We start from the raw sequence: 12,560 nt of genomic DNA, 5'->3' as shown, positions 1-12,560 counted from the left end.
CATGGCCCGCACTAAGCAGACCGCCCGCAAGTAAGCTTCGCCTCTTCAACATTATAACAACTATCATACTAACAATCTCTCAGGTCCACTGGTGGCAAAGCCCCCCGCAAGCAGTTAGTCTAGCCTTAGCTCTACTTTGCACCTCACCGCAGCATACTAACTTCACTTCAAGGCTCGCATCCAAGGCAGCTCGCAAGTCCGCACCGGTTAGTACCATCCTCACTTACCTTTGCGACAAATACTAATTTCCTCAGTCAACCGGTGGTGTCAAGAAGCCTCACCGCTACAAGCCCGGAACCGTCGCTCTCCGTGAGATCCGTCGCTACCAGAAGTCGACTGAGCTCCTCATCCGCAAGCTGCCCTTCCAGCGTCTTGTCCGTGAGATCGCTCAGGACTTCAAGTCGGATCTCCGCTTCCAGTCCTCTGCCATCGGCGCTCTCCAGGAGTCCGTCGAGGCCTACCTCGTCTCGCTCTTCGAGGACACCAACCTCTGCGCCATCCACGCCAAGCGTGTCACCATCCAGAGCAAGGACATCCAGCTCGCCCGCCGCCTCCGTGGTGAGCGCGGTTAAGCTTCTCACCTTCGATATATCGACACGACTATGACAACTTCTTCGGGTCGGTGATGGATTGGGTCTTTGGGTCGGATATTTAGGCGTTTGGGTTCATGGTTCACGGTCTTCAACTCGGTTTATGAGTGCACACGAGCGGTGCTGAGCATGTAGTATATCCAGGTTAATCAGTGATGGTCACTGGCGATATTCCACGAAATCAACAGATTTCTACTTCATTCTATCTTCTTCTATGATTGTGATGTTTGCTTTGACTTTCAGGGTGTCGCCAACTCTTCTTCGCTCAGCTCCTTGGTGTTCATGCCACTGCGCTATCTCGACTGGTCGCGAATAGTCGCGATGCGGCTCTCACCCCGCAACATGACGCCCATCGCAGTTACTAACTCGACCAACACGACGCAGCACCTCGGCGAACGGTACACTAACAGCTGAGACGACTACCATGTCTTCCCGTGAATGCTGCGCAATCGCGCATCTTCATCCAACCCTTCACACCTCTTCACGATGACCTGGCAAACCGAATTCTGGTCATGGATGTCGCCACCCACAGTGCAGACCGCTGAAGTCCCAGCCGTCGGCCAGAAGGCGCCCTCCACGCCCAAACTCACCATACCAGCACAAGATGGCAAGCCAACGATTATCAGCTTCCTCCGACACTGCGGATGTCCTTGTACGTACCCTATTGAAAAGACCATGACGATACAATCTCACCAACACCACCACAGTCGCAGAAAAAACCTTCCTAAACATGCGCGCCCTCGCGCCCGCTCACCCAGACATCCATTTCATAGCCGTTTCGCACAGCGACCAAGCGGCTACGGACCGCTGGCTTGCATCGTTGCCTGAACCGGAGAAGAACACGCAACCTAACCTCAGCATCGTTGTAGACGCAGAACGCGAAGCATATGCCGCGTGGGGTCTAGGCACGTCCAGCTTGTGGCATGTCCTCGGTAGTATACCTGGTACGAGCAAGTTGAGCAAAGAGGGCATTAGCGTGAGGCCGACTGAGAGTGGGAGTCGGTGGCAGACGGCGGGCAATTTTGGGGTTGACGCGCAGGGGGTTGTGAGATGGAGTAGGGTTGATGGGAGGGCGGATGATATGCCGGATTTTAAGGAGGGGGTGGATAAGGTGCGCGGGGGCAAGTTTGAGACGGGGGGTTTTGCTGAGGCTATGCAGGGTTGATGGGGGGTGTGGTTGTTATGATGTGTTTGTGTAGATTGTATGTGATAGTTGTAGTTGGTATTATGGTTGTGCTGTTGTTGCGTTTTGCAATGTGAAGACGCGGATTATGTGTCGCATTTGAGGTGCGAGATAAATGTGAAGCACAACGCGTTCTTGCATCCTTCTCACGACCATGTGAAGAGTCCAGGCTCTATGGTCGTGATAAGACACCTGTCTCCTTCTCGTAACACACATTTCTGAATTTCCTGACTATGGTGATCAAAGACAACCCCTCGATTGGCCCGCCCACCGATGACCTCACGATAACACGCGAAAACGCGCCAACACTCGAAGCGCGTCAAAGTGTCGCCACGCACACAACAGACCCGCCGCGGCCGGATCATGGCATCATGGCTGCACCGTCCACACGGCTGACGGCTCGCGCGAGCGAGTATGGCTCAGATATCGACATCCAGTCCATCGCGACGCTGAGCGACTACGGCTCGGACATTGACATTGACGACGACACCATACTCGCCGACGCCTTTGACACGATAGCAGACGCTGCGCAAACCCAGAAGAGCGCAGTCCTCCCCAGCATAGAATTTGAAGAGGGCGAACTCGAAGACGAAGAGCAGGATGTGGACGGCTTCGTGCAGATTCATAGACCCACGGTCCTGCGCGTTGCAAAGGGCAAGGCCAGTGTCGACGCGGATGCACAGAGGGATGTACAGAGCTCGCCCATGCGAGAGCGCAAGGCGCTGGAAGTCGAGTACGACGAACGTTCGCGACGGGCGTGGAGTGGTGCGTTGATCCAGACTCGCAGCAGTGGCATTGGCATGACTGACGACTAACAGCGCTTAGTTCCTCACGAACAATCAGCCTCTCCCCCCAGACCCTCGCAATTACGATCTGATCGCAGCATATCGCAGTCTACGCGCGCCGCCTCTACCACACAGGCCGTACAGGCAGCCGAAATCGACAACCGGCCGCCTATCGAGCGGTTCCGAACGAAGCCCAAGAAGTGTCTTTCGGTGACTGATCTCGTCTCACCAGCATGGTGCGAGCTGCAGTACTTTTACACTTTGAGCAAGTTTGGGCGCAAGCCACGAACGCAGGCGATGAAGACTGGTAGCAAGATCCACCAAACGCTGGAAGATCAGGTACACACGACAGTGCCAGTGCAGGTTGAGAGCAAAGAAGACCGATTCGGCCTACGCATGTGGAACGCTATATCTGGCCTGCGCTGTCTCCGCGAGACTGGCCTTACGCGTGAACTGGAAGTTTGGGGCGTGCTCGAAGGCCAAGTCATCAACGGTGTGATCGACGAAATCTCATACGAATGTCCGGATACCGAATTCGAAGAGGAACTCGAGCGAACCCGCGCCGAGAAAAATGGCGGTATCGTCCCCCTACCCCCAGGCCAACTCAGCATCACAGACGCCTTTGCAAAAGCCAGCAAACCGCCCTCCTCCAGCCCACTAGTCTCCACACCACCTCTCGACCGCCAAATCTACATCGCAGACGTAAAAACCAGATCCGCGAAGTCTCTCCCAACCGGCGCGTCCCTCCGCCCTACGTGGATGCAACTAATGCTCTACCGCAAACTCCTCGAGTCCCTCTCCCTCAACACCGTCGACGCCGAAACCGTCTTCGCCCGCTACTCCCTCGACCCCCTCACCCCCTTCACCCCGCTCTTCCTCTCCGAAATCAGCAACATCGGCCCCGAAAACGGCGTCTCCTCCTACCCCAACCTACTCGCCCTCTGGTCCTTGCTCGTCACCGAAATGCAAGCCACATTCCCTCCTTCCAGCCTCTCCCCCATCCTCCGCGCGGAGTTTAGGTATGCGAAGACGGGGGATGTGTTGGGCAGTCGGCTTACGGTGTATGAAGCGGGTGTTGTTGATGGGTATGTGGAGAGCGAGATGGATTGGTGGAAGGGGAGGAGGGAGGCCAAGGGCGTGGAGATTGAAGAGGCGTTTAAGTGTCGGATTTGTGATTTTAGTGAGGAGTGTAGTTGGAGGAAGACGAAGGTTGAGGAGGCGGTGGAGAAGAGTCGGTTGAGGAGGGAGAAGGAGGCGAAGGAGAGGGGGAAGAGTGCTGTTTAGGGGGTGGGTGGAGAGAGATGTTATTGCTGCTGGTGTGAGATATGGTCATTGTTCGTTTTCGTGCTGATGTACCACCTCAGTTTTGGAAGAAGCTGAAAAGGTGTTTCGTAGACTACATTATCATTATCAACCCGAAATTCAGCAAAATCTCAACGCAACGTAGGCTTTGAAGTTGTCTTCACTTCTATCCTCTGTAGGCGAAATGTTCATTCTTTACATTAAATAAGGTGCTGCAATCATCTTATTGTATGCTGCTGTTGATCAATATACACGAACGCGCTACTTTACACATCTTCTATCTTTTTTTACATTTTCTTCTGTCATTACACAAGCTTCATCTCGATAGTTCTATACTTAGACAGCATAGCTGCCCACTATTGTCAACTCGCAGAGGGTGTGGCAGAGGTAGAAGTCTCACCAGTTGAACTTTCTATGAAAGCTGACCCGTGACGCAAATCGCCAAAGGACGTTTCGTGTCGACATGAATTTTGCTAGTCTTCCAATCGAAAGAGTATGGCACCGCAAATGTGCCAACGGCATCTTGTCACGGAAGTGTCTCCCACGTTTATTAATATGTAGCTGGACGAATACAATGGTGTATGTTGGCTGGCTTCATCACTAATAACATTATTTGAGCGCCGACATCTATGGCGGTAATGTAACTTTTGACAACGGAACGCTATCGTATGCCACAGGCACCCTGAAGGTTTATCGCTGTACAAGCGTGACTCCATCAAGAGCGTCTGAGAATCCTAGTGCCAAAGGTAGATTAGCTCGTCTACCCAAGACCACCAAGATCTACGTTAGATAGCGATTAACGAATAAGCTGAGCTGTTAGTAATCTTTCCGCCTCAACTCAAACCGAAAACACCATCATGTTGTTCGCATCCTAATCAAGCACCCCAGAAACATTAATCAACCAATACACCTAGCCACCCTCACCCACTCCCCATCCCGCCTCAGACATTCCAAATCCTGCTCTCGCAAACACATGGCAACAGCCACACTCCCATCCCTACTCTTCGGCATCAAATACATCAGTCCCTCTACAGGCACAAAGCTCGGTCTGCGCACAGCAACCGCAGGACCCAGCCCGAGTCCAAAGTCCCACACGTAAGCCGGTACTTTGGTCCACGAGCTAAGCGCAATATCCACGCTCATATCGAGGGTAGCTGTCGGACTCGTTTTCGCCGCATTGTCTGGTGATTGCGACAGGAAAGTGACGAGAGAACGTGTTCGGCGTGCGATGTCTGAGGTTTTGGGGTCGATGGATTGGCGCATGGCGGCGGCGATGTGGCCGAGAGGAGTGGAGAGGAGGGTGGGTAGTGTGTAGGTAATGTATGTCATGTTTTGGAGTATGCCGGGGTAGTTGGGGTGGATGTTTAGGTAGCGTCTTGCATCTACAGCTCGTGCGAAGGTCGTTGATATGTTAGGGGGTAGGCGTGTTTGTCTTGCGCGTAGAACGGAGAGGAATATGAAGGCGGAGAGGGCGTCGTCGGTTGATATGAAGCTGGTGGAGTCTTGGGGAAGTGTGGTTGTTGCGAGGTGCTTTAGTGACTTTAAGGACGATGCTGAGAAGTCGAAGTACATCCAGCTGCAGTTGACAGGTGCTCCAGTAACCGTTGACTCGGCGGTATCTAGCTCTTTGACAACCGTGGGAGCTGGAGGAAAAAGCTGGTTCTGCAGTTCCATTCCAGGGTCCCAGCCCTCATCCTCAATAAGCGGTACAACACCCGTTCTTACCATATTACCTACCTTTCGCTCCTCTTCAGTGAACCCCTCACCTCGACATGCCTTGGACAACCAGCCTATCACAGCCGCCTGTCCCATCATATCGCACACATTATGTTGCAAATTAACACAAAGCACCATACCACCACGGATATAACTGATCTGCACAAGCATCACCGGAGCAGGTCGATCATCCTTCCCAGACGCTTCCCTCGGATCAAACCCCAAAGCAGCGAGCGTAGGACACGGCGCCCAAACACGCTCACCCAACATCTTCATCGGGAAACCCGCATCTATGATCTGCGACGCGCTGGGTATCTCCGCATCGGAAGTATAATCTCGTACGATTAATTGCGGCACCGGTTCGTACGGCCGGATCCTGTAAAGGGGCGCGGCCTTGGATTCGGAATCGGAGTGATGAGAATTTGCGTCGACGTTGACGACCTGACCAGCAACCCACGGCAAAGTCTTTGCTAGCTCTGCCAATCCGGTGGTGATGATCGCAGTGATACCGTCCCGTGACGCTGGTACCAGCCCCTCCGACAGCGGAAAGAACAAGGCAAGTTGGGTATAAAGCTTGAACAGAGCGGGCTGGGCACCCATCAGGTCGATATCCATATCCAAATCCGGAAGCGTCATGTTCGGCAACTAGGATACGTGCGGTGATCCTTTGAACAACATGTCAGTTCCAACGATGGCGTGATGGGATTTGAATGGCAACTGTATAGTAGTGACATTCTGGGCTTACGCGTATGGTGGTGCTGGTGATGAGGTGCCGTTTTCTGGACCCCGCAGTGGTTGACTGACTGAACTGACAGGTACGAAGCGTCCCGCCTTCTGAAACTGCAAACGCGTCAAGGCCTGACGCAGAATTGACCGCAGTTCCTCCTGCTCGTCTCTTGCGTGAGGTCTGGACTCGCTGATGGTGTGCAAGATAGATGGGATTATCCTAAGCAGCGTTGGTAGCGGTTTACTTTGTACACAAGAACAAGTGCACAAACAGCGTAAACTCATCATGACTCATTCTGATGCTGTGAGACGTTGCTCAAAGCATCGTGAGATGAATCAAGATCAGCTTTCAAGGGCCGCCGTAGCGATGGTATGTTGTGAACTCCATCCCACAAAGCACAACATCCACCTCTCGAACGTATATGCATCAAAGGGCCGCCAGGTTATCGTCGCAACAGCCAGCCAGTGCACATGGGTGAAGTCCCATCGCTAGCCTTGCCGTCTCGGGGGACTTGCAGGGCACTTTGATGACCCGCAGTATGCAATGCTGCCCAACTTGACAGGAGAATGCCAGAAACGCCCCTCTCCTTTTCCCACCAACACGTCGAGGGAAGAGAGAGCAAGAAAAAGACTGCCAACAATAGACTCTGCCCGCATGCAGGCAAATTCACGGTGGCGAAAATTTCTCTTCGTTCGTTCGCAGTCGATATGCACGGCGCCTGGGTGTACCTGGAGCTACCAGCTGCACTCGCCGCCTGTACGTGCTGGGATATCGCCAACGTTGGCCCGCTGCCGCAACGCACGCACGCACGAAACAGCAGGGGAGGTAAGGGATTGTCTCTCCCCCTCCCTCGTTACTGCACGAGCAAAAGTCTCCGTTTGCCGCTCTCGTCTCCAGCTGCATTGTGCTTTGATTCATTTGTCGATGGAGGAAGTAGAGCGATTGGCTGGTTTTGCCATTAATTCAAATACAAAATCCCCGCTTGTCGCTCGCGTGGGAAGGGCTGGCTCTCGGGGTTCCACATGTCCTCAGTGCCGGAGTCGGGTCGGTTGCTTTGTGGGGAAGACGTACCGGAACATCGGAGACACACTATCCGGGACGAAAAGATGAAGATCACACATGTGAAGAATCAAGGCAGGAGGAGGAGGAGGAGTAGTCATGTACCAAAAAACATAGACGTTGAATTCGAAAGGTATCTCGGGGGGCGTTATAGAAGAATGTGTGACCCAAACTGAACCCATGACTTTTCCGTCCTTATTCCAGGTTTTGAGATTTCCAAATATGCCATGCGCTGCTGACAATAAACACATGCTACCACAGTACCCGTCTTCCAGATTGTCGACATGTTGTTGCCTTCTTTTCGCAACCCGCCAGCCCTAGCCCACTTAATCAATTCAGCCGTACAGTGTCATGCAAGATCTCAGTTGCTGCGCAGATCTCGGTCGTTAAGGAAATAAGAATAGGCTAATGTTCGTAGTACTCCAGATACTCCATGGGTCTCATGCAAAACCAAAGTGAGACCATCGATGCAAACGCCGCTCATATGCCGACGCCTTGTTGAGTGCTTTCTATCAGTGATGTGTGGCACGACAGTGGGAGGTGTCGTAGCCCGTTATGGTGCAGTAAATCCAAATATGTATGTCGGAAGGCGTATCGGTCGCTGGACCGAGTGGATGTCGAGCCGGGAGCTCATAGAATGACGCACTTCGGTTTCTCTTTGCCGCGCTTGTTGCCGCCCGTCATGCCGGCACCCCGTGTGCGACGGTCGCCGGCTCCTCTTGTGCGGTCCTTCTCGTGCAGGCCGGTACGTACGCGGGCTTCTTTCCTGTCTGTGGGGTTGCGTCCGCTGCCTTGTCGTTGCCGTCGGAGCTGTCTAACGACGTCGAAAAAGGCCTTTTCTACGTTGACGCAGTTTTTGGCGGATGCCTCGACAAAGTCGCAGCCGAGTTCTTTTGCGAGAGCTTGACCCTCTTGGGTGGAGACTTCACGCTCCGTGACACGGTCGCATTTGTTTCCGACGAGCATCACAGGGGCCTGGCCGAACATGGGAGCTGATGCGCTGATGGGCGAGCCGGGGTAGGTCGGTGAGCCAGCCATGGCCGTCTCTTTGACGCGCTGTATTTGGCTGTGGAATCGCTGTATGCGGGCGAAGGAGGAGCGTGATGAGATGCTGTAGACGAGTACGAAGCCCTCGCCGTCGCGTATCCATTGGTCCCGCAGGGCGATGTATTCTTCTTGGCCAGCCGTGTCGAGGACTTCGAGCATGCAGGACTGGCCGTCAATTTGCACCTGCTTGCGGTACGAGTCTTCAATGGTGGGGTCGTACGTCTCAACGAAGTGGTTCAAGCACAACTAGCCGCGGTCAGCCAATGTCAAGGGAATAGGGGAAACAGGAGGGCAGGGCTACCTGTATGGTCAGGGCGGTCTTTCCCACACCACCGTCACCCAGCACCACCAGCTTGTACAGCGTCATTTTCCCCGCCATGGTGTCGGTAGGAGAGCAGAGTCGGCCTCGTCAATTCAATGCAGGCAGCGAGTCAAGGGCGGATGGGGCACAGATAAAGGACGGGGCGTGGTGCAAGCAGCTCGCCACGTCGTCGCAGTATCGTCTCGTGTACAGCAGCGGGATTGCAGCTGACCAGCGGGCTCAGCGGGTTCAGCCTGCGTTGGGAGCTGCGAGAGATCCAGAGGGGCGGGACGAAGGGGGCGGCGCGGCCAGAATGAGCGTCTCGATGTCGTGGTCCCAAACGGCGGTCCACACTCGCACGGCAGCACAGGGGCGCGTGTCGACGGGGAGCTGCAGGCGCTTCAGAATGGATCGGCTTGGGAGAGCACAATGGTTGCACGCAGACGTCTCGGCGGAAGCGAGGCCTGTGCAGCTGGGCCGACGCAGAAGGGGCTTGAGACGCGAGCGGGGAGCAGATGCGCGTTGGAGCAAGTCGAGTTGGGAGGTGGTCCGGTGGTGGTCGAGGGGATGGGAGAAAGTTGGGCGAGGCGTCTTGACGTGGTCAGGGTTCTCTGGGAGTGGCTCGTGTCCCCACGTGAAGATGTGGATTTGGAAGCGGGCGATGGACAAAGCGATCAGGGCTTCTAGGGTGCAAGCGTCCGAGTCCGGGGCATCACCTATCAGCAGCAGCGTCTACTATCGGGGCTCCGTTGCATGAGCGCGGGCGACGTGGGATGGGCAGGCAGCACGGAGGACGGGGGCAACGATAGCGGCGTGATGGATGAGGGAGGTCAAAAAGAAACGCGATTAGTCGACATGGGCCTCCGGGGTTTTTACGCTTCTGCGTCGAGTTGGCACCTTGGGCCTTGGGCGACGGCGCTGCAGCACTGGGGGCTGCCAAACGTCAATCCGCCTAGTCCTATCCAAGCCATGCAGACGAGAAACAGCCCAGGGCCTGCAGCCAGAAGCACTCAGGACCGCCTCGCCGACCCGGCCCCGTGGCTGGCTGCTGCGTGCCCATATAAGCCGACGACGCCGTGCCGCCCCAGGTCGTGGAAGCCTGGTCTCACTGTGTGCGCCCGTCACGTCCCAAGGTGGTGCCGTCACGACCAAACGGCCAGAAGAGCTGCCGTCGTCTCAGTGCGCAAGCGCAGGCGGCAGGCCCTAGGACATGCTAGGGCTGCAAACGGGGGCCCCCTTGGGGGTGCCATTGGGGAGAGAGGCACTACACATGCACCCTCGACTCTGTAGGAACAAGAAAGCCGCCGAGCGGCCTGCCCACCAGCACGCTCTCCCAGCACGCTGACTCCCGGCTCCAGCCACACCAAGGAGTCAAGGACTCGCTCACCAAGGGCGGCCAACTCCATGACTCCAACGACTCCAACATGTGAATGGTCTTCGACATTGCAGGACAGGTCGGCCACTTTTGCGCCAGGGTTTCAGTCGTCGTCCGGCGTGGGCTGCGAGGCATGGTGCTTCGGGGAACTGGACCCCAAGCCGCGACAGCGTGTAGCCGATAGTCGCTTGGCCCACTGTTGCGCTCCTGATATTCTGCCGAGCCGACGGGATCACTGCACCAACAGACGTCGTCGCCTGGCTGCGACGACTTCTGCCGGTAAGAAAGCTTGTACAAAGTGGTAGACGACGCGGCGCGAGGCATAGCCTGACCAGACGCCCGACTAGCCAGTGCCAGCGCGACTGTGACGAGGCTCGCTGACTCCCCGGGCAGATGCGCCAGATGAGCGACCCAGGGAATGCCTTGATATGTGCGCTGATGAAGTGTCAAGCTCCCAGGTGGGCGGGAACATGGTAGCTCAGCACGATCGTCATGTAGGTCAGCCCGGAGCCCAGTCCAGCGCCTGGGCCATGGCTCGCAGCAACGTGCAAGCACGTGTTTAGGTGGGGCCACCAACATGCGCTGTGACGGAGCCGGATCCCTTTTTGCCCTGCTTGAGTTGGACCTCGAGTACCTGTTGGTGATGGTGACGCGGCGTTGAGCGCTGGGGCGTTGACAATGATTTCTAACGGTTTCAACGATTCCTGGGGACGGGCCGCTGCGACTCCGTTGATTCATCCGGCGGCGAGGCTGCGAATACGAGCTGCCGTTGGATCGTACAACCAACGTCATTACAAACGCTCTATATAACGAACTGATAAGATAATGCAGCAAGGTTGGCATATACGCGACAAGCGAAGTGAGCGGCAATTGAGGAAGGCACCGAACATGGAAGGAAGGCACGGGGGATCTTGACAGCATAGGAAGGAACGACGGGAGAATGATGACCAAGCACAGGAAGGCACGATGGAAGAACCTGTCAAAACCCTACAATTATCACACCCATCATATTACACTACAACTTCGCCCGCGCCTCCGTAGCCTTGTGCAAATCCTTGCCCTTAACCATAAAGTACTCCCGCACCTTCTCCCGCGCAACATTAACAGCCTCGCGGTCCTCAATCGTGCTCGGAACGCTAACCTCCTTGTCAAACTCCCCATGCGTCGCGTTCTCGAGTAGCTCGCGCAGCACCCTCCTCAACGTCTTGCCGCTCCTCGTCTTCGGGATCATGCCCTTGCCCTGGATGATGCCTCCGAGGCTGGCAATCGCACCAATCTGTTCACGTACTAGGCGTTGGACTTCGGCGAGGAGCTTGTCGTCTGCTACGGCGGAGTCGGAATGGTTGTTTGTGGATAGTGTGATGAAGGCGAATGGGAGGTGGCCTTTTAATGCGTCGGGGATGCCGACTACGGCTGCTTCGGCGATGGAAGGATGGGTCGTGATGGCTTGCTCGATGGCGCCTGGATGTTGTCAGCTCGATCTCGCTATCAACTGTATGAGTAGAGCACTTACCGGTACTGAAGCGGTGTGCCGCAACGTTAATCACATCATCCGCCCGTGCCATGATTGAAATGTAGCCCTCCTCGTCAATCATGCCAGCATCGCCAGTGTCAATCCACTTCCCATCAAACCTCTTCATGTAGCCTTTGTAGAAGCGCTCTTCGTCCTCCCACAACGTAGTGAAGGCAGTTGGAGCAAGCGGTATCGCCATGACAATGTTGCCCATTTCGCCTCTCTTCACCTCTTTACCCGAGTCATCCACAACGCGAACATCGAACCCAGGCATCGCCTTTCCAGCCGAGCCAGGCTTGACAGGAAGCGGCGCGGGTCGTTCTTGAGAAGAGAAATCCAGTCCGGCAGAGGCGCTGAGTGCGATTCCAGAGATGGGTGAGCCTGATTCGGAAGACCACCAGTTGTCTACAACCATTGCACCAGGAGCGCAGTGCTTCGCGAGTAGCTTTTGGTACATTTGTATGATGCTCGGTTCGCTCCTCTCTCCTGCCAGGAACAGGGCCCTGAGCGTCTTCAGTGCACCCTTTCGTCCTCTCGCCTCGAAGAACTCGTTGTCGCCGTCATCCCTGCGGATTGCTCGTAAAGCTGTGGGAGCGGTGAACATGGTCGTCACCTTGTACTCTTCAATGACTCGCCAGAATGTGCTTGCATCGGGGGTTCCAACGGGTTTGCCTTCGAACAGAACCGTAGTAGCGCCAGCAAGCAGCGGAGCGTAGACGATGTAAGAATGTCCAACAACCCAGCCGATGTCACTCGCTGTGAACATGACGTCGCCCGGGCCATGGACTCCGAACAGGTACTTGATGCTGAAGTTCAGCCCAACAGCATGACCGCCTGCAGAGCGGACAACCCCCTTTGGAAGCCCAGTAGTACCCGACGTGTAGATGATGTACAGTCCATCACCGCTCTTAACAGGCACAGCATCGGCCTTCAATCCCCTGTTCTTCGCGCTTTTGACTAGG

The 12,560-nt window shown here is 55.4% G+C and overlaps 5 protein-coding genes across 5 annotated transcripts; 3 read left to right on the top strand and 2 right to left on the bottom strand.

Annotated features, from left to right (window-relative positions):
- Position 1: 1 nt before the first annotated feature.
- HHT1 (histone H3.1) lies at positions 2-572 on the top strand (the record flags this gene model as incomplete). Its single annotated transcript, XM_049347552.1, has 4 exons — positions 2-30; positions 84-113; positions 173-206; positions 255-572. The coding sequence occupies 4 exons, from the start codon at positions 2-4 to the stop codon at positions 570-572; spliced, it is 411 nt and encodes a 136-aa protein (XP_049195319.1).
- Positions 573-1,076: 504 nt separating this feature from the next.
- J4E93_009662 (uncharacterized protein) lies at positions 1,077-1,755 on the top strand (the record flags this gene model as incomplete). Its single annotated transcript, XM_049347551.1, has 2 exons — positions 1,077-1,242; positions 1,298-1,755. 2 exons carry the CDS (start codon positions 1,077-1,079, stop codon positions 1,753-1,755), a joined length of 624 nt encoding a protein of 207 aa, XP_049195318.1.
- A 251-nt stretch (positions 1,756-2,006) lies between these two features.
- Positions 2,007-3,842, top strand: J4E93_009661 (uncharacterized protein; the record flags this gene model as incomplete). Its single annotated transcript, XM_049347550.1, has 2 exons — positions 2,007-2,538; positions 2,599-3,842. 2 exons carry the CDS (start codon positions 2,007-2,009, stop codon positions 3,840-3,842), a joined length of 1,776 nt encoding a protein of 591 aa, XP_049195317.1.
- A 915-nt stretch (positions 3,843-4,757) lies between these two features.
- J4E93_009660 (uncharacterized protein) lies at positions 4,758-6,212 on the bottom strand (the record flags this gene model as incomplete). Its single annotated transcript, XM_049347549.1, has 1 exon — positions 4,758-6,212. The coding sequence occupies one exon, from the start codon at positions 6,210-6,212 to the stop codon at positions 4,758-4,760; it is 1,455 nt and encodes a 484-aa protein (XP_049195316.1).
- A 1,780-nt stretch (positions 6,213-7,992) lies between these two features.
- RAS1_2 (Ras GTPase) lies at positions 7,993-8,788 on the bottom strand (the record flags this gene model as incomplete). The annotated part of the gene is made up of 2 exons (XM_049347548.1): positions 7,993-8,655; positions 8,711-8,788. The coding sequence occupies 2 exons, from the start codon at positions 8,786-8,788 to the stop codon at positions 7,993-7,995; spliced, it is 741 nt and encodes a 246-aa protein (XP_049195315.1).
- Positions 8,789-12,560: the final 3,772 nt, after the last annotated feature.

The sequence above is a fragment of the Alternaria ventricosa genome, assembly GCF_023758065.1.
Source record: "Alternaria ventricosa strain BMP 2768 chromosome Unknown scaffold_23, whole genome shotgun sequence".
NCBI classification, from domain to species: domain Eukaryota; kingdom Fungi; phylum Ascomycota; class Dothideomycetes; order Pleosporales; family Pleosporaceae; genus Alternaria; species Alternaria ventricosa.
This window is presented reverse-complemented; position numbering and strand designations above follow the sequence as displayed.